This window comes from Lactuca virosa, chromosome 5 (assembly GCF_052849685.1).
Source record: "Lactuca virosa cultivar CGN04683 chromosome 5, Lactuca_virosa_CGN04683_v6, whole genome shotgun sequence".
NCBI classification, from domain to species: Eukaryota; Viridiplantae; Streptophyta; class Magnoliopsida; order Asterales; family Asteraceae; genus Lactuca; species Lactuca virosa.
This window is the reverse complement of record NC_136430.1, coordinates 386,788,717-386,812,827: the sequence shown is the minus strand read 5'-3', so window position 1 is coordinate 386,812,827 and position 24,111 is coordinate 386,788,717. Positions and strand designations below refer to the sequence as shown.

The following is a 24,111-nucleotide window of genomic DNA, read 5'->3' as shown; positions in this document are numbered from 1 at the left end:
CGATTGTGCCATTTGAAATTTTTGCGAGAAATGAGCTTCAGTGGTATAGAAGGCCCTTTGAAAAATCAGAGTTCCGTTTTTAAAAAGCAACCACTATGGCTCTGATACCAATTGTTGAGAGAAAAACTTAGAGACACACTTGAACAAATGTTAGAACAAGTAGATTGCGGAATAGTTAATCTCGAAGGATCTAAAAGCTCAACAATAATATAAATAAGTTATAGTTAGATAGTTAGAGAGTTAGTTGCGGAAAAGTAAAGAAATAGAAATGACAACAATTGTTATATCAAGTATACACATAAGTTGATTCATAACGAGGAATGCATTCAAACCAAGTTAACAAGGAAGATCAAACTTAGTGATTAAGTCACAGAAGACTTGCTCCGAAGAGAGATTATATTCAGATGAATTCTGGTAAGATTGAAGTAGAAAGAGATGAGTAATAGAGAGATAGAAAAGATAACTTCAGAAGTGTGTATTCAGATAGAATGCATAAGTTATCGGTATTGAATACAAGAGAATGAGCTCTTATTTATAGAGACTCATGAAGAGCACTAGATTACATCTCTATGAGTAGCCATGCAAGGCATACTGGATAATACAGTGTATTACAATAAATACAAGTAAAGTAATCTAGCTAAGTGACTGCGGTAGGTAGACTCCGGTTGCGGTTGCTGATGAACAAGATTTGACTGCGGGTGCTGAATTGTTGCGGTAGCTGAAGTGGCTGCGGTAGCTAAGTTCAAGAGGGTCACTTTTATGATTCAACAGCCTTCTTCCCCGTGACAAAGCATAACAACTCCAGACGACAAAGGGTATGCTAAGCGCATTACCACATAAACCAATCGTTAGCTCTGATAGAATGAGGAACACGATTGTCCAATCAGCACGCCCGATCCTGTCAGGTCTGATGCTACTGCCTCGTACGGAGTGGCAAGGGGGATCAATATAAAAGGCCTCCTCCAGTACCCAGAAGTGTAAGTTGCTCTCTCTCAGGTCTCCATACAATCCAAGTTTACCTACTGACTTGACCGTCAGAGCATTTTCCCGGGACCTCCTCCCGGAGAACGGCTGACGGCTTCTCCCTGTTGTGACCTTGAAGATTCACCAGAGTGCCCATAACAACTAAAGAACCTAGCCGGAGAATCAGGTCGCATTAGTATGTGGTGATCAATACATAAATGTGAGATAGAAATAATGTTGCATGAAAGAGAGGGAAAACAGAGAACATTTTGTAATGTGAAAGTGAGATTTGAATAGGAGAGATTGAGAGAGCCAATATGAGTATATTAAGTGACGAGCCAAGACTGATGATTAGTTCCTCATTACCGTCGTATGGGGTAAGGAATGGCAATGCATTGAGGTCGTTAGTGATGTGATGAGAGGCGCCCCTATCAAATAACCAAGTTGAGTTGGATGTGTTGTGACTGGTAAAACCCATCATTTGTGCCCGAGGTTGAGTGTTTGTATTTTGATAAGTAGGGAGGGTGATATGTGGATGCTACCTTTTGAATGCAAGAAAAGATGTAAGAGAGTGTCCTTTAGTGAAGCACCACCGGCACATTCCCAAAAATGGTTTAGAGGTACTGTAGGATGAGGGATGGGCAGTAATCTAGGAGCATGTAAAGAGGAGCGATTGGTCCAAGGTTTAGGGGATGACCGAGTGTTGGCTGCAAATGCAGTGATAGGTTGATGGAGATTAGCGGTTGGAGCGGGGTGTTGAGCAATAGAAAGTTCATGGTTGATTAACTTCTTTTTGTAGTTCATGGAATGAGATAGAGTTTTCTCGGGCATGGTCAACTTCAATAATGGGTTTGTATGATTGTTGAGCAAGACCATCAAGAATAATATTAGTGATGTTTTCAGGGTCCATCTTTTTCTGAGAATATAGATCTCGTCGACAAGAGTTTTCACAGATTGCATGTATTACGTGATAGGTTGATCAGGAGTTTTGGATAGCTTCTTTAACCGGTGTTGTAGTTGATTAATGTGGCCACGTGATGGGGAGGTATAAATGTTGGAAAGGATTTTCTAAGCCTCAAAGGATGATGTAGCATTGGTGATGAGAGGGGCGATGGCTGAAGATAAAGTACCGACGAGAGTAGCAAAAAGATGAGGGAGCTATGGTGGAGCAAGGACAGTCAGTACAAACCTCCACCGCATTGCAACTCAATGACCACCATAGAACCAGAGTAAGGGTTAACTGCATCATCTCTAGGAGACGCAAAATCGAGGATCGGTCGAGGAAACCGACAAAGCAGGGTAAAAATATCTGACAAGAATTGAAGGTGGGAGGTCATTGGATGAAGAGTCCTTGTCGATTTTGAATTTAGGAGATGAATTTGAGAGAAAAGAATTCAATTGGAGGAGAGTTGAGGATCCCATCCTTGTATAAGCTTGAATTTAAAGCGGTGTAAGGTAATTGGATGAGGGAGGCGGTGACCAGATGGGGAAGAATGTAGGAGGAACATGTATCTTCCAAGCTGATGATTCATATTTTTTAATAGTTAACCATTAGCCAGACATTGAACAGGGAGTAAAAGTGAAAACCTGAATAATTTAATGTGACAAAAATCTGAAAAATATATAATACAAGGGACCAAAAGTGTCAATACCACAAAAAACTATGGCCAAAATCTGAATAAACAAAACATTACTATTCAGTTGACATTCCACAATTTATTGACATATATAATTAGTTTTGATAGACATATTTTATTATTGTATTATTTAATTTGAATATATACATAGGTTGTGCGTGAACTTGACATTTCAATGTATGTTTTATATTTAACATTATATTTAAATATGTATTACTTTTAAATGAATTTAAAATTGTCTCTTGGTGTAGTTTTTTATATTTAACATTATTTTTCGAAAAAGTATTATTATTATTATAAAAAATAAATTTTAATCTTTTTTGTGTTAATTTTGCATTTGAATTAGCTCCTATATTTATATTTTTTTGAATAAGTAGAAAAATAGGTTTTGAAAATAAAGAATTGATATTGATATTAGAATAATAATTAATTTAATCTATTAATTAAAAAAGAATTTGAAAAGTTGGAAGTTTCAAATGAATGTGATGATAGAAAAATGATTTCTTTTATAGTAGACTAGGCGAATCCTCGCACGTTGCGCACGAATATAATTATTTAATTAAAATAATAAAATTTAACAAATTGTGATTTAGTATTTATACATGCAAAAACCAATGTCAGTAGCAAAATAAAACATATAGTTAACATATTAGTTTTATTAATTGTAATAAGTTTATATCATCTGTTATTTTTACTATTAATTGGTGATTTTATACACCGTTTTATGTTGTGTAAATTGTATATCAAACGTATGTTGATATATATATATATATATATATATATATATATATATATATATATATATATATATATGGGAGCGTTCAATCGAGAACATTTGTTATCGTGAGAACATTTGAGAACAAATTTGGACCACACAATGTTTTTAATTAAAATTATAAAATAATATTCATATAAATCAAAAAATAGTTACAAACAATTAAACAAACCCACTAACTAACACCACTCACCACCCAACCAACACCACCCACCACCACCACCACCACCAACCACCACCCGCCACCACTATCACCACCCGCCACCATCATCACCCAACCACCACCACCTGCCACCACCACCCACCTCCACTACCCATCACTACCGCCTGCCACCACCACCCACAACTACTACCTACCACCCATCACCACCACCCGCCACCACCACCACCCATCACTACCCGCCACCACCACCCGCCAACACCACCCACCACCACCACCCATCACTAACCACCACCACCAACCACCACCCACCACCCACCACCCATCACCACCGCCCGCCACCACCACCAACAACCACTACCTACCACCCATCACTACCAACCGTCGCTACCACCCATCACTACCTACCACCACCAACCACTACCCACCACCCATCACTACCCACCACCCGCCATCACCCACCACAACCACCACCAAGCACCACCAAGCACCACCCGCCACCACCACCCATCACTACCCACCACCACCAACCACCAACCACCACCCACCACCCATCACTACCCACCACCTGCCACCACCACCCACCCACCACAACTACCACCACCACCCGCCACCACCATCACCACCCACCATCATCACCACCTAACCAGCACCACCCGCCACCACCGCCCACCTCCACCATCCATACCCACCCACCACCCACCAAAACCATCACCCATCACCACCACCACCCCTACCCCCACCTACAAAGATTATTTATTGTGTTTTTGATTCATTAGTTTTTCTCGTGTATATAATCACATGTGATTATATGTATCGAGTCATATATGATTTATATGTTATTAAATATATATAATCACATGTGATTAAATACATGTGAAAAACTAGTGAATCGAGAATGTAAAAATGAATATTGTCCAAGTAAATCATATGTGATTAGATACATACAATTATACGTGATTATATGTATTTAATAAAATATTATTTACGTGGGCCGTATTTATTTTCGTGTTTTCGATTTAATAATTGGCATCGTGTATTAAATCACATGTGATTATATGTATTTAATCACATATGATTTACATGGACAAGATTTGTTTTCACGTGTTGATTCAATAGTTGTTCTTGTGTATTTAATCACATGTGATTATATTTATTTAATCACATATGATTCGTATGAAAAATATTTATTCTTGCGTCGATTCAATAATTGTTATAATATATTTAATCACATGTGATTATATGTATTTATCACATATAATTTATGTCGACAAGATTCATTATTTCTTTCTCAATTCAATAGTTGTACTCATGTACTTAATCACATGTGATTATATGTATCAAATCGTATATGATTTATATAGATAATATTCATGATTCAATATTTTTCTTATGCATTTAATCATATATGATTGTATGTATTAATCACATATGATTAATGTGGAAAAAGAAAAACTATTTAATCAAAAACGCAAAAATGAATCTTATGTACAGAAATCATATGTGACTAAATGTACAAGAACAAGTATTGAACAAGAATGTGAAAATGAATACTGTCCATATAAATCATATCTAATTAGATACATATAATCTCATGTAATTAAGCACACAAGAACAACAACTGAATCGAGAACGCAAAAATAGATATTTTCCACATAAATTCTATGTGATTAGATACATATAATCACATGTGATTATATGCATTTAATCACATATGATATATGTGGACAGTATTTATCTTTGTGTTCTCGATTCAATAGTTGTTCTTGTGTATATAATCATATGTGATTATATGTATCTAATCACATATGATTTATATAAACATCATTATTTTTTGTCCGTATAAATCATATGTGACTAGATACATATAATGTAACACCCATAAAATTTACGCCAAATTTAAACTTTTCAATCATAAATAAAACCCAATAGTATTGTTTACAAAAATGTTTTCAAATCTTTATTCGATCAGAGTGTCCCAAAAGCCAGATCATAAGGATGAGGAGCGGTACGGTCACGCCTTCGCCTTGCCATGATCTCCTGAAGTACCTGAAACAATAAACTGAAAACTGTAAGCCCAAGGGCTTAGTGAGCTACCCCCAAAATACCAATACGACACTAATAATACCATATCCGTAATAATCAATCAATCAACATGCATACTGGGCAATCGGCCTGACTGGACCGCCCTACAGGGCCTACAGTCTAACTGAATCTATACCAAGCCTTCGGCATGACTGGACCGCCACGTGGGCCTACAGTCTCCCCGGACCGCTCATAGGGTGTGTTGGCCTTCAGCACAAAGCAGGACCGCCTCAACCCAAGCAACAAGCAATTAACCATGTGCGCATAACTAACATATACTGGCATATACAAACATCAAACATATCTATCTCACTGATCACCAAACATAGCAATCTGTCATAACTAGAGCACTGACCTAGCATGTCACTAACATATTAATCCCTACGGATCATAAGAGCATAACATAATGTCTATCCTGATTCCGATCTAACAGATCATATCCACCACCTATTACCATAGTATAAACATACCCATAATCCAACTAATCAAACCCTGGTTAAAGTCAAAGTTATCAGTCAAGGTCAGCAGTCCATGTTGACCTTGACTCGCAGAGTACCCTCGGCTACTCGCCGAGTTCCTTGAAGTACTAACTCACTCGCCGAGTCACCTGAGTGACTCGTCGAGTTCCTTTAGTTTACGATCGAGACCCTATGGCCACTCGTCGAGCTTCCTTCTTGCAACTCGACAGTTACCCGCGCATACATAAATTGGGGCAACCTCAACCGACTCGCCAAGTTGTTCATCCACTCGTCGAGTCTACGACAATCTTCATCGGACTCGCCGAGTTGTTCTTCCAACTCGCCGAGTCCATGCCTATCTTCATATGACTCGCCGAGTCGACCATGCGAATCGTCGAGTCCCTTCAGTCCTTTTTGCCATACAGACTCATTTGAGCCATGCAGCGGCTCCAAACTACAGATCCAAGCTTCTAAGGCATGCTTTTCACGTAAAGTTGCAAACTTTACGTGCATGCATAGCTACAAAGGCTATTAATGTCAAATCCAAGCTCACAATGGGGGTTTCATACTCAAAGAGGCTTCATACATGACCAAATTCGGGGCTTTATGACTATAGAACCCCAGAAGGGTCCAGATCTGAAGTTACAACTTTAGTTCTAGCACATATCCCACTTCATCTTCTCAATCAAACCATAAAAACCCTAGATCTCAACCAAAAGAGGTCTAGAAGGAAAAGAAGAAAAGGTGACGACTTGATACCTCCAAATGATGCTATTTGAGGTAGATTTCTGATTTCCCATACTTCATTGCTCCTAGCCTTTTGTTCTCCAAGCTCTTCTTCTCAAAAGATCTCCTCTCCAAAGCTTTAGACACACAAGAATGAAACACCACACGAATTAGGGTTTTCTGAGCTCTCAAAGGACTGCAAAGAGGCCAAAGGAGGCTTATGCTTCCTTAAATAGGGTGCAAAACCCCGGGATTTAGGGTTTCATCTGCCAGCTCCTACTCGTCGAGTCCCTTCATGGACTCGGCGAGTAGGCCATTAAATACGTGAACCAAGCCCGCTGCTACTCGACGAGTAGGGCAACCAACTCGTCGAGTAGGCCTTGAAACCAATTAAATTCTTATTTAAACAATACCTGAGAATCGGGGCGTTACCATTCTCCCCCACTTGAACTAGACTTTGCCCTCGAAGTCTGCTGGAATAACCAACGCCGGGTAATGCTCTCGCATTTCCGCCTCCGACTCCCACGTCTACTCGGATCCTCTCCGGTGCTCCCACTGCACTTTTACCAAAGGTATTTCTTTGTTTCGCAAAATCTTCTTCTTCCTTTCCAAGATGGCTACAGGCCTCTCCACGTAATCCAGGAGCTCATCGACCTGTATATCATCCAACGATACTACTGCCTCCAGATCCATAATACACTTTCGCAATTGCGAAACATGGAACGTGCTATGAATTCGGCTGAGCTCCTCAGGTAGCTCTAGCCTATAAGCCACTCTGCCAACCCTGGCAATGATCCTGAACGGCCCAATATAACGGGGACCCAATTTTCCCCTCTTCCTGAAGCGGATCACACCCTTCCAGGGCGAGACCTTCAGAAGTACCATGTCACTAACCTGAAACTCTAAATCCGATCGGCGTCTATCAGCGTAACTCTTTTGCCGACTCTGAGCGGTCTGCAGCCGCTGTCTGATCTGCTGGATCTTTTCGGTAGTCTGCAAGACTACCTCCTTCTGACCCATCACTCTGTGTCCAACCTCACCCCAACAGACCGGGGTTCTACATCTCCGACCATACAACAGCTCAAAAGGCGCGACACCAATACTGGAATGGTACCTGTTGTTGTAGGCGAACTCTGCAAGCGGTAGATGGGAATCCCAACTCCCACCGAAGCCAATGATGTACGTCCTCAACATATCTTCGAGGGTCTGAATGGTTCGCTCACTCTGTCCATACGTCTGCGGATGGAACGTTGTACTAAAGTGCAGTCGCGTACCCAGTTCCTCATGGAACTTCTGCCAAAAACGGGAAGTAAACCTGACATCCCGATCGGAAACAATAGAGACTGAAACCCCATGGTGAGAGACAATCTCGCTGACATACATATCGGCCAATCTCTCGGCCGACGAACTCTCCCGTATGGCCAAGAAATGGGCACTCTTGGTCAACCGATCCATGATGACCCATATAGCATCGAACCCCTTCGCCGTCCTCGGCAATTTCGTAATGAAGTCCATCGTGATCTGTTCCCATTTCCACATGGGAATCTCCAGAGGCTGTAGCTTACCATGCGGCCTTTGAGCTCGGTCTTGACCATTCTACAGGTCAGGCACCTCTCAACATACCAAGCGATTTCTCACTTCATACATGGCCACCAGTAGCTCAAACTCAGATCGCGATACATCTTGGTGGCCCCCGGGTGTATAGAAAAATGAGACTTATGAGCCTCCTCTATCACTGTCTGCCGGACCCCTCCGGACATCGGAAACCAAACCCGACCGTGTCGAATCAATAATCCGCGGCTATCCTGAACAAACCGGGTGCTCTCGACCTTAATCCGCTCCAACTTCCAGTTCTCTGGTCTCATGCCCTCAACCTGAGCCTCCCCAATCAAACTCACAAGCGGGGAATCCACCGCTATCCTCATACACCTTGCTGGGGTAGTAGACCCAGCTGACTTGCGGCTCAAAGCATCCGCAACCACATTCTCTTTACCAGGATGGTAAAGGATCTCGCAATCATAGTCCTTGACTACATCCAACCACCTACGATGCCTCATATTCAGGTTCGGCTGATCAATGATGTGCCTCAAACTCTTGTGGTTCGTGTATATAGTACATCAGACCCCGTACAGATAATGCCTCCAAATCTTGAGAGCGAATACCACTGCTCCCAACTCAAGATCGTGCGTAGGGTATCTCGTCTCATGCGGATTCAGCTGCCGCGATGCATAGGATATCACCCGTCCCCTCTGCATGAGGACCGCCCCCAGACCTGTGATGGACGCATCACAAAATACTACGAAATCCTCGACTCCCTCGGGGAGCGTCAACACTGGCGCCTCACATAAACATCGCCGGAGGGTCTCAAACGCCCTCTGCTTCTCAGCTCCCCACCGGAAATCCACCCCCTTCCTCGTTAGACGAGTGAGGGGTACTGCAACCTTGGAAAAATCTCGAATGAATCTTTGGTAGTACCCTGCTAATCCCAAGAAACTCCTGATGTCTGAGGGAGACTTCGGAATCTCCCACTGCATAACCGCCTCGACTTTGGCTGGGTCGACCAAAATCCCCTCCTGGTTAACGAGATGTCCGAGAAACTGGACCTCTCGTAACCAAAACTCACACTTCGAGAACTTGGCATACAACCGTTCTCGTCGCAGAACCTCCAGCAGCTCCCTAAGGTGCTCCCCGTGCTGCTCTCGGGTCTTGGAATACACCAAGATATCATTTATGAACACAATGACCGAGCGATCGAGCATCGGTCTACAGACCCGATTCATAAAATCCATGAACACTGTCGGCGCGTTGGTGAGCCCAAACGGCATCACCACAAACTCGTAATGACCATAACGAGTCCGAAACGCGGTCTTCTCCACGTCTTCCTCCCTCACCCTGACCTGGTGATACCCGGATCTCAAGTCGATCTTGGAAAACCAAGATGCACCCTGCAGTTGATCGAAAAGATCATCTATCCTTGGGAGTGGATAACGGTTCTTCACCGTTAGCTTGTTCAACTCCCTGTAGTCGATGCACATCCTGTGCGAACCGTCCTTCTTCCTGACGAAGAGGATCGGTGCTCCCCATGGGGAACTACTCGGACGAATAAACTGCTTACCCAGCAGCTCCTGCAACTGAGATGACAACTCCTGCATCTCCGGCGGTGCCAGTCGGTACGACGCCTTAGCGATAGGGACCGCACCCGGCACCAGATCAATCCTGAACTCCACCTGCCTCTCCGGAGGCACTCCAGGTAACTCCTCTAGAAACACGTCAGCAAACTCTCTAACCACCAGGACCTCTGAAACTGAAGTCTGATCCCTGACCCGCGTGTCCACCACACACGCTAAATAACCTGCACATCCGTGCTGAATATACTGCCGAGCCCTGGCGGCCGAACAAAACCCTGATCCTACTCTGGTGCCCTCACCATATACCACCAGTTCTCCCCCACTTGGGGTTCGAACTACTACTCGCTGTCCCTCACAGTCGATCATGGCGCCAAACCGGCTGAGCCAATCCATCCCTACGATCACACATACTTCCCCCATGGGAATAAGAATCAAATCTATCGGAAATGATACCCCGAAAATCTCCAGCTCGCATCCCCGGTAAACCGAAGAAGCAGAAATCTTGTGTTCGTTGGCGATCAAACCTCGCAACGGACACTCAAGCTCATCCATCGACACACTGAACTCTCTATTGAAAGTCTGAGATACAAACGACCGACTCGCCCCCGAGTCGAATAAAACCAATGCAGGCAAAGAGTTTACTAAAAACGTACCTAAACACAGGTACCAACGATAAGCACAACATAGATAAAATAACTGAGACAGAAAATAGAAACATACCAGCAACCACATCCGGTGCTGCCTTGGCCTCCTCGGCCGTGAGTTGGAAGGCGCGCCCATGAGCCTTTGGAGGCTCCACCTTGACTGGCCTCCCATCTCCCATCCTCAAAGTAGCCGGTACGGATCCCTGAGCCGGCTTGGCAGCGAGCTGCGGGCAGTTGGTCTTCACGTGACCAACCTGATGACAATGATAACAAATCCTCATATCTGCTGGAGGGGCGGACTGGCGACAGTCCCTGGCATAGTGCCCCTCCTTGCTACATTTGTGGCAACCACCTCCTGCTCGACAAATTCCAGAATGACCCCTGCCACACTTTCCACAAGTGCGGCTCTGCTGACCCCCAGTCCGAGTATCAGCGGTCTTGGACCGCTTAGGTGCCGGCTGAGACTGTGTCGGAACCTGACGCTGCTCCTTCAACTGCAGCTCTATCTCCAACTCATGCCGCCTCGCGACTTCCTGAAGATCCAAAAGAGTCTCACAACGTTGCGTAGCAACAAACTGTCGAATATCAGTCTTGAGTATACTCAAATAACGAGTCATCTGAGACTGCTCTGAAGCAAACTCCGGGCAGAACATAGCCCTCTCCGTGAACATACGAGTGATCTCCATCACTGACTCTCCATCCTATCTCAATGTCAAAAACTCCTGAGCAAGCCGCTCCTGCTCAACGCGTGGAACGTAGCGGGTGCGGAACATATCCTAGAACTGCTCCCAAGTAACAGCAGCTCGCTGATCATCAGTGTACAACCCTGTCGTCAATCTCCACCAGTCCTTTGCCCTAAGCCTCAGCAGGTTCAGGGCACACCTGACCTTCTGGTCAGCAGGACATGAACACGTGAAGAAACATCCCTCCACGTCAGATAACCACCTCATAGCCCTGATCGCATCCTGTGTACCATCAAACGTCGGGGGCTTCGTGTTATCGAAGTCCCGGTACTGGAAAGCCCTGCCGGCTCCTCCTCCAACCCCTGCCGCAGTTACAGCCGATGTGGCTGCAGCGGCAGCTGTCTCTGCTAGAGCTGCATATCGCTCATCAACGTACTCAACCATCGCGGTCTTAATCGACCCAAACATCTCTGGCAGCTGCGCTCGGAATACCGCAGCAATCTCGTCGTGCATAATCTCCCGGATCCTGGCATCCAACTCCTCTGTCCCTATCTGTACCACGGGCTCAGGTGCTATCGGCACCTCCGACCCTCCGTCTCCCGATCCTGATCCTGATCCTGATCCTGACCCGGATCCAGTAGTAAAACGTCTCGTCACCACCATACTGAAAAAAATGTACTCAAGTCATCAGATAAATAACATAATATCGGGAGACCAAAACCCACAAACCCTAGGGGTTGTGACTTCCTTGCTACGCGTATGGGTCCTGTGCTTTCAGTAGTACGGGCCCGTACCACCTTCCACACCTACCCATATTTGTCTCAAGTATCACCACAACACCCTAACACTATCATCAACATACTCTCCTAGGGAACATCGCCTATCCCACAACTGATCTCACAGCTCCTCATAACCCACACATCCATGACACTTTCATCAACCCCTGCAGTGCTAGTGCAGGCTAGTCGCACATAACACTGGACTCAATAGACTTTTGAATATCCAATCCTATCCGAAGACTGAATCTAACATTCTCAGGCTATAAGATCTTGATTACGCGCAGCCGTGATGCCTACACTAACGACTACAGTAATGATGTCAATTCCATATACAAGAAACCCTAGGCTAGTAGGCATCATATAATCAGGCAAGTCTATCATGCGATTCCTGAAGATCCCTAGCCTAGCATTGGCATACTGTTCTAACATATCATAATATCAATAACTGTATGGTATTTTGGGGTTTACCTACAGGCTCCGGCTGATCGTACCCTCTGCATCCTCCATCCTTTATTCTGAAAACCATTTTAGAATTTATTCCGAAAATTTCCTTGATTTGAGACTGGGTTCACACGTGTGTTTCCCCCAATTCACTCAAACCAAGGCTCTGATACCAACTTGTAACACCCATAAAATTTACGCCAAATTTAAACTTTTCAATCATAAATAAAACCCAATAGTATTGTTTACAAAAATGTTTTCAAATATTTATTCAATCAGAGTGTCCCAAAAGCCAGATCATAAGGATGAGGAGCGGTACGGTCACGCCTTCGCCTTGCCATGATCTCCTGAAGTACCTGAAACAATAAACTGAAAACTGTAAGCCCGAGGGCTTAGTGAGCTACCCCCAAAATACCAATACCACACTGATAATACCATATCCATAATAACCAATCAATCAACATGCATACTGGGCAATCGGCCTGACTGGACCGCCCTACAGGGCCTACAATGTAACTGAATCTATACCGAGCCTTCGGCATGACTGGACCGCCACGTGGGCCTACAGTCTCCCCGGACCGCTCATAGGGTGTGTTGGCCTTCAGCACAAAGCAGGACCGCCTCAACCCAAGCAACAAGCAATTAACCATGTGTGCATAACTAACATATACTGCCATATACAAACATCAAACATATCTATCTCACTGATCACCAAACATAGCAATCTCTCATAACTAGAGCACTGACCTAGCAGGTCACTAACATATTAATCCCTACGGATCATAAGAGCATAACATACTGTCTATCCTGATTCTGATCTAACAGATCATATCGACATGTAACATACCATAACGATAACAACTAAAGGGACGACCTTGGTGCCTTAGACCCTATTGATATAGTGAGGATAACTCACCTTGCAGATGTCGTCTCGGTAGATAAACTTCAACCCTCGGATCACTGCCACAAACTCCACCACCTATTACCATAGTATAAACATACCCATAAGCCAACTAATCAAACCCTAGTTAAAGTCAAAGTTATCAGTCAAGGTCAGCAGTCCATGTTGACCTTGACTCGCCGAGTACCCTCGGCTACTCGCCGAGTTCCTTGAAGTACTAACTCACTCGCCGAGTCACCTGAGTGACTCGTTGAGTTCCTTTGGTTTACGATCGAGACCCTAAGGCCACTCGTCGAGCTTTCTTCTTGCAACCCGACAGTAACCCGCGCATACATAAATTAGGGCAACCTCAACCGACTCGCCGAGTTGTTCATCCACTCGTCGAGTCTACGACAATCTTTATCGGACTCGCCGAGTTGTTCTTCCAACTCGCCGAGTCCATGCCTATCTTCATATGACTCGCCGAGTCGACCATGCGACTCGCCGAGTCCCTTCAGTCCTTTTTGCCATACAGACTCATTTGAGCCATGCAGCGGCTCCAAACTACAGATCCAAGCTTCTAAGGCATGCTTTTCACGTAAAGTTGCAAACTTTACGTGCATGCATAGCTACAAAGGCTATTAATGTCAAATTCAAGCTCACAATGGGGGTTTCATACTCAAAGAGGCTTCATACATGACCAAATTCGGGGCTTTATGACTATAGAACCCCAGAAGGGTCCAGATCTGAAGTTACAACTTCAGATCTAGCCCATATCCCACTTCATCTTCTCAATCAAACCATAAAAACCCTAGATCTCAACTAAAAGAGGTCTAGAAGGAAAAGAAGAAAAGGTGACGACTTGATACCTCCAAATGATGCTATCTGAGGTAGATTTCTGATTTCCCACACTTCCTTGCTCCTAGCCTTTTGTTCTCCAAGCTCTTCTTCTCAAAAGATCTCCTCTCCAAAGCTTTAGACACACAAGAATGAAACACCACACGAATTAGGGTTTTCTGAGCTCTCAAAGGACTGAAAAGAGGCCAAAGGAGGCTTATGCTTCCTTAAATAGGGTGCAAAACCCCGGGATTTAGGGTTTCTTCTGCCAGCTCCTGCTCGTCGAGTCCCTTCATGAACTCGGCGAGTAGACCATTAAATACGCGAACCAAGCCCGCTGCTACTCGACGAGTAGGGCAACCAACTCATCGAGTAGGCCTTGAAACCAATTAAATTCTTATTTAAACAATACCTGAGAATCGGGGCGTTACATATAATCACATATGATTATATGTATTTAATCACATATGATTACAGTGGACAAATAAAAATTATTGAATCGAGAATGTGACAATGAATCTTATCCATATAAATCATATATAATTGGATACATATAATCACATGTGATTATATGTATTTAATCATATATGATTTATGTAGACAATATTTATTTTTGCGGTTTCGAATGAATAATTGCTTTTGTGTAATTAATAACATGTGATTATATGTATATAATCACATATGATTTGAGGTGGACAAGATTCATTTTTTCCATCTCGATTCAATAGTTGTGCTCATGTACTTAATCACATACAATTATACATATAATCACATGTGATAAAATACATGAGAACAACTATGGAATCGACAAAGAAAAAATGAATTATGTCCACATAAATCATATGAGATTAGATTCATATAATCACATGTGATTATATGTATTTAATCATATATGATTAATTTGGATAAAGATTTGTTTTCGCGTTCTTGGTTCAATATTTGTTATCGTGTATATAATTACATGTGATTGTATGTATCTAATCACATATGATTTAAATAGACAAGATTTGTTTTTTCCAAATAAAATCATATGTGATTAGAAACATATAATCACATCTGATTAAATGTATTTAATCACATATGATTAATATGGACAAAAAACAACTATTGAATCTAGAACGCAAAAACAAATCTTGCATATATAAATCACATATGGTTTGAAACATAAAACCACATCTTATTAAATACACGAGAACAAATATTGAATCAAAAACGTAAATCGGATATTATCCGTGTAAATCATTTGTGATTAGATACATATAATCTAATCATATGTGATTAAATAATAATAACAACTACTGAATCGAGAAAGCGAATATGAATATTGTCTCCATAAATCATATGTGATTATATACCTATAATCACATGTGATTATATGTATTTAATCACATATGATTTATATGGATAGTATTATTTTTCACATTTTTGACTAAATAGTTGCTCTCATATATCCACCGGTTACACAATTCACCGGTAAATTGTTGAATATTTTTATCCTAATATTTGGTATATGTGCAAAAATGCCTCACAGATATGCATTTAACCCTTTTAAATAACTAAATAAAAAGATGTGACGTGTGTTTATGCACTCACCCACGTTGGTGTTAGAATATGTTTACAAGTTTGGAGAGTTTGTTAGGTGAACTCGTGTATAACTGCAAAAGCACAAGAAACCACCAATAATTTAATATGTTTATGAAGTCAACCATTTAAGGAAAATGTGTTAAATTAGTTGACCACAAAGATAATGAACAGAGTGTGAGTGACTATATTAATTAAATGTAAGCTCCCATGCATTCTTTTTTATCCTAAAAAAATATAATGATTTAAAAAAAACATAATTATATGCAACCTTTCTATTATATCATATAAAGCCTTTGGGTTGCATCTAATCATCTAAACATATAAGTTTATGATATGAAAAATGAACCTTGAAAATTACATAATGAGGACAAAAGTGTTAAACAAAGAGAAACCATAAAACGATGGCTAACTTATAGGATTCAAGAACAAACACACCAAGTATGGATATAACAAATAGAATAACGAAAATCAGATTTTTCACAATTTATGTTTAATGTACATTATTACTTTAGTCTATGAACTCAAAAGTGTAGCAACCAATTGCAAATTAAATTTAGTTTAGTCCAGAAATCAAATTAATTACAAACTTTTCTATCTCGAAACTTTCAAAACTAAACAAATTTAGGGAAAATGACTTATATGGGTAACTATGTTTCAAAAACGTTGAAAAAATACCATTCAAGTTTGGTGTGTCCAAAAAACACCATCCAAGTAAAGCATTTGTATAAAAAACACCAACGAAGTACATTCTTTGTTCAAATTTGACCTTTGGTAACCGGCAATTACCGATAAAAAATAAGTAAAGGAAAAAAACAATAGGAAATGACTGAAAGAGGTAACTATGTTTCAAAATCGTTCAAAAAACACCATCCAAGTTTGGTATGTTCAAAAAACACCATCCAAGTAAACTTTTTGTATAAAAAACACCAACAAACTATATGTTTTGTTCAAATATTACTCACCGGTAATTGGTTCTTATAGGTTAAATGATAACTTGGCCTAACTATTATGACATGGCATAATAATGATTGACAAAACAATAAATGATATATTCCTCTTTTAAAAACCGATTTAGGGTTTCTTCATGAACGAATGACTTCTTCTTCTCCTATGATTGCTCTTCTTCTTCTAAAGTGATGATCTCGAACTCAAGTCGAAAACCCTAACTCTTAACTTAAGGCAAAAAGGGCTCCTTTACCCCTGCCTCAATGGGCCTCCCTCCCCCTAAGGCCCAAATCCATAAAAAGCCCAAAAAGGCATCCAAGCCCAACTACAAGGCATCTAAGGCCTAATATGGCCCAAGAACCCCCAACATGGCCTTAAGCCCAAAAAATGACTTGCTACAATCAGGTGGGCCCGATGCCTAACTTAAACAAGTCCATTCATACGCCCAACATATGTTGAAGCCTCTGCGATCTGGATTTTTTGCAAGTACGCCCGACGTACTCCTACGTACGCCCATCGTACTCGGCTAGGCTCAAGAACCGCAATCTTCCGAAGGCCATAACCCTCGGTATGGCTGTCTGATGCCTAAATTAGCTCCCGTAGATATAAAGAATGACGAAATCACACTTAGAATGAAGAAGTTATGGCCTTCGGAAGATTGGCGGTTCTTGACCCTAGCCGAGTACGTTGGGCGTACGCTAGGAGTACGCCGGGCGTACTGGCTCGACATCTGGATATGATGGGACTATGCACAGACTTGTTTAAGTTAGGCCTCGGGCCCACCTGATTGTAGCAGGTCATTTTTTGGCTAAGGCCATGTTGGGGGTTCTTGGGCCATATTAGGCCTTAGATGCCTTGTAGTTGGGCTTGGATGCCTTTTTGGGCTTTTTATGGATTTGGGCCTTAGGGGGAGGGAGGTCCATTGAGGCAGGGGTAAAGGAGCCTTTTTGCCTTAAGTTAAGAATTAGGGTTTTGGACTTGAGTTCGAGATCATTACTTTAGAAGAAGACGAGCAATCATAGGAGAAGAATAAGTCATTCGTTCATGAAGAAACCCTAAATCGATTTTTAAAGGAGGAATATATCATTTATTGTTTTGTCAATCATTATTATGCCATGTCATAATAGTTAAGCCAAGTTATCATTTAACCTATAAGAACAAGTTACCGGTGGGTAATATTTGAACAAAACATATAGTTTGTTGGTGTTTTTTGTACAAAAAGTTTACTTGGATGGTGTTTTTTGAACATACCAAACTTGGATGGTGTTTTTTGAACGATTTTGAAACATAGTTACCTCTTTGAGTCATTTTTCTATTGTTTTTTTCCTTTACTTATTTTTTACCGGTAATTGCCGGTTACCAAAGGTCAAATTTGAACAAAGAATGTACTTCGTTGGTCTTTTTTGTACAAATGCTTTACTTGGATGGTGTTTTTTGGACACACCAAACTTGAATGATATTTTTTGAACGATTTTGAAACATAGTTACCCATATAAGTCATTTTCCCACAAATTTAATACGTGTAAAGAAACCATTTGACATCAAATGCGTTTTTCTATTTTGAGAAAAAAAGATATCAAATAAAACAAAAAAGAATTACCTTTAGTCCGACAACTAATACATCTCGTGCATCTACATCCATGTTGATCAATTGCCTCCTAAAATCAAATTCAATTTACAAATAATAAAAAGCGTAAACACGCACTTGTTCATTTGACTTCACCAAATTTTGAATACCACTTCTAATTAGAAAAGTTTTTAAGTCAATCAGCCTGAATTAAGAAATGTTCGTACCTGTGATATGAAGATTTGAAGGAGAAAAACATGAGGATAAGCAAATATAAATAGGAAGTAATCTGAAATGGAGTGGTTATTATGGATTTAATAAGTTTGACTTCTTGACAACATACATCGGCAAGGTAAATTGGTGCTTTGCAACAACCGGTGGTAATTGTGTAATTCATGAACTTAAAGTTTACAGGACAAGAAAAACCCAGTTGATTCAATCAAATCCAAATTTAATACTGAGAGCATGTATTTCAATCGAAATTAAGCTAAATCGTGTTCAAAATTTTGTCCTGAAAAACCCTAACTTATAGATCAATATGAACAAACGATTTCTGAAGAGTTTTAGGGTAAAAATCATCAATAATCAGGCTTAAACGAGCTGTAGATTTTGCATAAGATGTATAGACTTGAAAACAAAACTTACCAGCCACCAGGAAGTTCCCATGGATCTTGTTTGTACAGATTAACATCGTCGAAGGTTTTTGATGGAGTATCGACACCAACGAAATTTGTTGGCGATTGGAACTTATAGCAGATATAGTGAACGATGAGCTCCTTCTCTATAGGATGAAATCGGAAACCTGGTTCGTCGGAGGTCCGATGGTCTCGATGGTCGCCCGACGTGAAAATGAGACGAGAGAAATGACATAGGTAGAATGGGTAGGACAGGGGTGGGATGGGGTCAGGTCCCGTTTCTTTTTAATCTTTCATCTTTACATCTCCAATTTCAATTTCAGATATTTACAAAATTGCCACCTTGTCAATTTTGTTCTCATTTGTTCTCAAACTAATAATTGTTCTCATTTCAACATAACTCTCTCTCTCTCTCTCTCTATATATATATATATATATATATATATATATATATATATATATATATATATACACACATCAAATAACAAAGTAGTATGAAAAAATAAATACTATAACTTCTGATGATTTTATAAACCGTTTTAAGTTGTGCAATTATATATATATATATATATATATATATATATATATATATATATATATATATATATATATATATATATATATATATATATATATATAACATATATTTATTTGTATATAAAACAAATAAGAAATAATATGAAAAAATACTACAACTTTTAACAACATAAAAATATTACAACATTTAGTATAACATTTACATCAAACAAAACTTATTAAACACTTATAAATCATTCAAAAGAAATAATTATAAATCAACATACATTTGATATATAGAAACACTGTTATAAAAAATCGTATGGAAATAACCATTGATGCGACAAAACTTATTTTTTCAACTATTTTCATATTTGAATCACAAATATTTTCAAACATATTTTGATCAAAACTTATTTATATAGTACAAATATAACTATAGTGTGTATAAATAAGTGGAAAATAAAAAAAAAACATTGAACATTAATAATCATAATGTAAAAAAAACTCTTGAACGACGGAAGCTTTAAACAATTCTAGTAAATTTCAAGTATATAATAAAACCAAACCCTCAAGGATCCTTTTAAAGAGATTAGAATGATATTAAAACAACCATAGGGTGTTTAAGAATGACAACCTTTGAAGCCTTTGGACCCTATTGGATTTGGGGGTGTTTAAGTTGATGGAAAGAACAAGAAGCTTGATCTTCTCTACATGTAATCCACCAACAAGAATAAGGTACCTAAAATGGTAGTTTCTTCTTGTATCACATCATTCTTTAAGCCTTTAAGTTCTTAATAAATAAGCACTAAAGGAAGACACAAATGAACCACCAAAACCCAAGCAACAACTTCAAAGGTGAGAGAGCTCCCAATGCTCTTGCTACTTATAATTTTTTTAGAGAGATAGAGTAGAAAAAAAACTAGGCAAATTTCATGCAAACACTCTCCTTTTATATGTCATTCAAGGTAAAGCCTTTTCATTATAACGCTCTAAAGTATTATAAAGCAAAAAGTCAAGGGAGACAAGACATGTATGTAAGACATGGAGGTTGACAAGCAACCTCCATAACCTCTTCATACTTTTGGCCATAGGGTCAAAAGAAAAAGACAAAATTGCTTGGCTAGTTAACCAAAGACTAATTAATTAACTAAACCATGGTGAACCAAAGTTTCCAAAACTTTGTACATAACTTATAAACCATATTATATGATATAATTACTAGTTTGGTCTTTCTTTTGTTATTGTTTTCATAAGACAATAATTTTTCTCTAATTAAATACAAGAGTTGAATTTTATTAATACCAAATACTTATTAAATATTCAGTAAGTACCAACTTGATTAAGGTATGACCCTATAGGATTATATGTCATTAGCAATATCACTCAATATTAATTTTTGAGCATAAGGATTCAACACAATTGTCTATGAAAACTTCCAAAAATCTAATTTATGATCCGAAACTTCTGATGCCAACCCTCTAGGGCTAAAGATCATTCTCTCCCTCATTCAGGTATAAAACCGGCTAGTTCCTTGACAAGGAACACTACTACTCTAAAATGAAGTAGTATCTTGATCAACAAATCCATAGTATCTCAACAGGGACAATAGTCCTGACACATATCGATAGAGCTCCTAGCGTTTGAGTTGTCTACCTGACAAATCAACACTCTCGATTACATGACCAAGGCGTACCCAATCCACTGGCTAGCGCTGCCCCTAACCCCCCCCCCCCCCCCCTCTCCCCATATACCCAAGTTCACATTTAACACTCTGAGTGTGCACCCCGCACCTCCCGTCTCGGATGATTACTGAACCCGACCTGTCTCGATAATAATAACAATTACACTAAAATATGTTGATAACACTAAAATTATCAACATTTCTTGATGATCGATCTCATGTGGTATAAAACCACTTCTTGATGCTCCATTCCTCAAAATTAACGCCGTGTATATTCTTATTTGTTCCGTGGTTATAAACATCAAATGATATTGTAGACCTATTTTAGAATTGTAGTATTTGCGGTTGGTGCAAATGAGGGGTCTTCTTGGGTTTATTCTAAGGCATTGGCTATGTCATTTATTTAAATTTCAACAAGAAAAAATCTATAGTTGGGTTCACAATAGGGGCTTGTGTAAATACTTGAGGCAATTGTCTAAAGCATATTATTTATTTTAGCTTCCATTAGTTGTTTTGTTGGGTACCATAGGCTCCACATACCTTCCCATTCATTTAACTTGTGTTGTTTCATCTTTAGAAACTTCAAACATATTCGATTGTGGTAAAATAATCCTCCAGCATCGCCCTACTTATTACCAACTCATAAATAGGTTCTATAGTTGATGTAAACTAGAATCATCAGGTGCTTAAAAGAGTCTATAGTTGATGTAAACAAAAATCTTAAACACTAATAAAGTATACAATAAATAATAGTTTCATCAATATGATAAGTACATTTTTTGGGAAAAAATATATGAGGAATACAAAAGAAAAAAAGTGACCATAAGGCAACGAAAGAATCTCAAAATATTGAAATAAAATAGACTTGAAATTAATCTTCCTCTGGTTAGAATTGTGGCTTAGAGCATTCAGGGGGGATCTGGCCTTTAAACCGCTTAAAATCAGTGCAATAGTTATAGATCATGTAGTTGTCTCTCACCCATTTGAGTTGAGCCTGTTGACCATTGCTCAATTGCTTGTAGACAGGAGACATCCACCAGTTTCCTGGGGTGGGAATAGCACACAGACTAATACTAACAGGTCCATTCCACTTACAAGCTCTTGCTCTAAACCTACGATAACTAGCCACAAAAGGTGCAGAAGTCCAGTCAATCTTGACCAGTCCACCTCTAGTCGCCCAATTATCAGCGTTCCATAAACTGGAGTAAACTCTCATCCCTTGTTGATTTGGGTATGCAATCCCTTCACTCTCATAGTTTCTGAACACCCGAATAGGCACGCTGTCAACATACCATCTGCAATACATAAACAACATTAAAATAACAATTAAACAATCATTAAATATGTAGAATTCGGTACTTCGATTTGGTTTTTACTTACACTACTTGTGTAGGATTCCAGTGAATGGTGTAGTTATGATAACCGGAAGTTGGGTCAAACCATAATTTGAACTGTTGCTCTTTGTTGCCTTGACCTTGAGTGTAGATGTTTGTGTGGATTGTGTATGGTTCTCCTGTTGAGTTACCCAAGAACTCAAAGTCGATTTCATCATGTTTAGCACCCGTAGAAGACAACTGCGATCATTATTCAACTTTGTGTTTAGAGTTGTTTATGAAATTATACAATCTTCATTTGTTTTTTAGAGTTAAATGCATGAAATAACGTGTTTTCATTGATTTGTTTATTGTAGCATCAAACTTATATTTCTTTCTTTTATAGGGTTGCACTTTGAAGAGTAAACCTCATTATGGTATTGTCATCCATACACAAACCAATTTCCATTTCTATAATTGTATATACTTTACGGAAATCATAGAAAAACCATTACATTTTTCACAATTTTAAGGTTTAAGTACTTGTACTTAATTTTTTTCTATCAAAGTATAAAAAAGTTACACATTTTCCAATTTAACCATATTGACTTGTTATTATAACCGGTCATCATGATTAATATAATAGGTAATAATACTTAATCTGGAAAAATCTTTGAAACTTTTAATATTGTTTGATTGAAAAAATATAACATTAGTGGTTAAACGGTGAAAGTGCCCAAGATATAATGGTTTTTTTCTTTTTCGTCATTTTCCTTATATTTTGTTGTGTATACTTTTGAAGCTACAATCTTCAAATAGAAAGAACTGAAAGTAGGATGTTATATACATAACTATCTAGATGAAAGTATGTTGCTATCTTTTTATATTATCCCTATATTTTATGATGGATCTTGAACTTACATAATATGCTGTCACGGTTCCAGCAGAGTTGCCTGGCACCAACTTGATTAGCATCTCAATGCTTCCAAACAGAAACGCCCTCTTTGATTGGATGCCTGACCCTGTAAGTGAAAGTTGGAACTGGAATTAGAATTAAGATCGGAGTCGGAATCAAACATCCCGTTCTTTAATATCCATATTGTATACCTGAAGTTTGGTCCAAAACAAGTCGGAGGTCATCACCATTGCCTAGAATTGAAGAATGGTGAGCACCCCAATTGAAATACATGCTTTTGGCAATAGTTGCATCAATCAGGGTGGAATGGAATGCTATTCCCATCACCAAAACAGCCATCACCAATGCATGAGAACCTGCCATTTTCAATCTGGTGAATGTTTCTATTTGCTTGGTTTGTTGGTTAATGGTGATGGTGCTGATTTCTTGATGGTTTATATAGCCTTTGTCCAGCATATGCACCTTACCAAAATGAATCTTGTATTCTTTGACTTTGTTTTATAATATATCTTGACCTTGTCCTTCATTTTGACATTCTTGCTGCCTTAATATATTTTCTTTCTGTTGTAAAATTTCATGTTAAATTTAATGAGTTTCTTATTAAGGAAAAAGAAGCGAAGAAAAAATATTGTGCACACCCTATTCCATATATGAAACTGAGAATAGATATACAACATATATTTCTGTTGCATTAAAGATATATGACAGATTAATTAGCAATATAAATTTTTGCATATTTGAATTCGATCCAAAAT

At 39.5% G+C, this 24,111-nt stretch overlaps 2 protein-coding genes across 2 annotated transcripts; both read right to left on the bottom strand.

Moving 5' to 3' along the window:
• Positions 1-12,236: 12,236 nt before the first annotated feature.
• LOC145113741 (uncharacterized) lies at positions 12,237-21,698 on the bottom strand. The gene is made up of 7 exons (XM_079049793.1): positions 21,668-21,698; positions 18,938-19,208; positions 18,326-18,383; positions 15,790-15,851; positions 14,229-14,332; positions 13,396-13,458; positions 12,237-12,835 (listed from the first exon to the last, which is right to left on the bottom strand). The coding sequence occupies exons 1-4, from the start codon at positions 21,696-21,698 to the stop codon at positions 15,801-15,803; spliced, it is 411 nt and encodes a 136-aa protein (XP_078905919.1). The 3' UTR covers positions 12,237-12,835; positions 13,396-13,458; positions 14,229-14,332; positions 15,790-15,800.
• Positions 21,699-21,847: 149 nt separating this feature from the next.
• LOC145117672 (putative xyloglucan endotransglucosylase/hydrolase protein 26) lies at positions 21,848-23,782 on the bottom strand. The gene is made up of 4 exons (XM_079053977.1): positions 23,548-23,782; positions 23,362-23,462; positions 22,508-22,701; positions 21,848-22,422 (listed from the first exon to the last, which is right to left on the bottom strand). Exons 1-4 carry the CDS (start codon positions 23,717-23,719, stop codon positions 22,014-22,016), a joined length of 876 nt encoding a protein of 291 aa, XP_078910103.1. The 5' UTR covers positions 23,720-23,782; the 3' UTR covers positions 21,848-22,013.
• Positions 23,783-24,111: the final 329 nt, after the last annotated feature.

Coding starts and splice junctions, on each gene's coding strand:
- LOC145113741 (XM_079049793.1), bottom strand. CDS start 21,698: ATGAAACAACACAAGTTAAATGAATGGGAAG. Junction 19,209..21,667: donor CAAGTTAAATGAATGGGAAG/GTATGTGGAGCC, acceptor AAGATTAAAAAG/AAACGGGACCTGACCCCATC. Junction 18,384..18,937: donor TGGGAACTTCCTGGTGGCTG/GTAAGTTTTGTT, acceptor ATTTGATTTTAG/GAGGCAATTGATCAACATGG.
- LOC145117672 (XM_079053977.1), bottom strand. CDS start 23,719: ATGGCAGGTTCTCATGCATTGGTGATGGCTGTTTTGGTGATGGGAATA. Junction 22,702..23,361: donor GAACCGTGACAGCATATTAT/GTAAGTTCAAGA, acceptor TAATGATCGCAG/TTGTCTTCTACGGGTGCTAA. Junction 22,423..22,507: donor TGGAATCCTACACAAGTAGT/GTAAGTAAAAAC, acceptor TATGTATTGCAG/ATGGTATGTTGACAGCGTGC.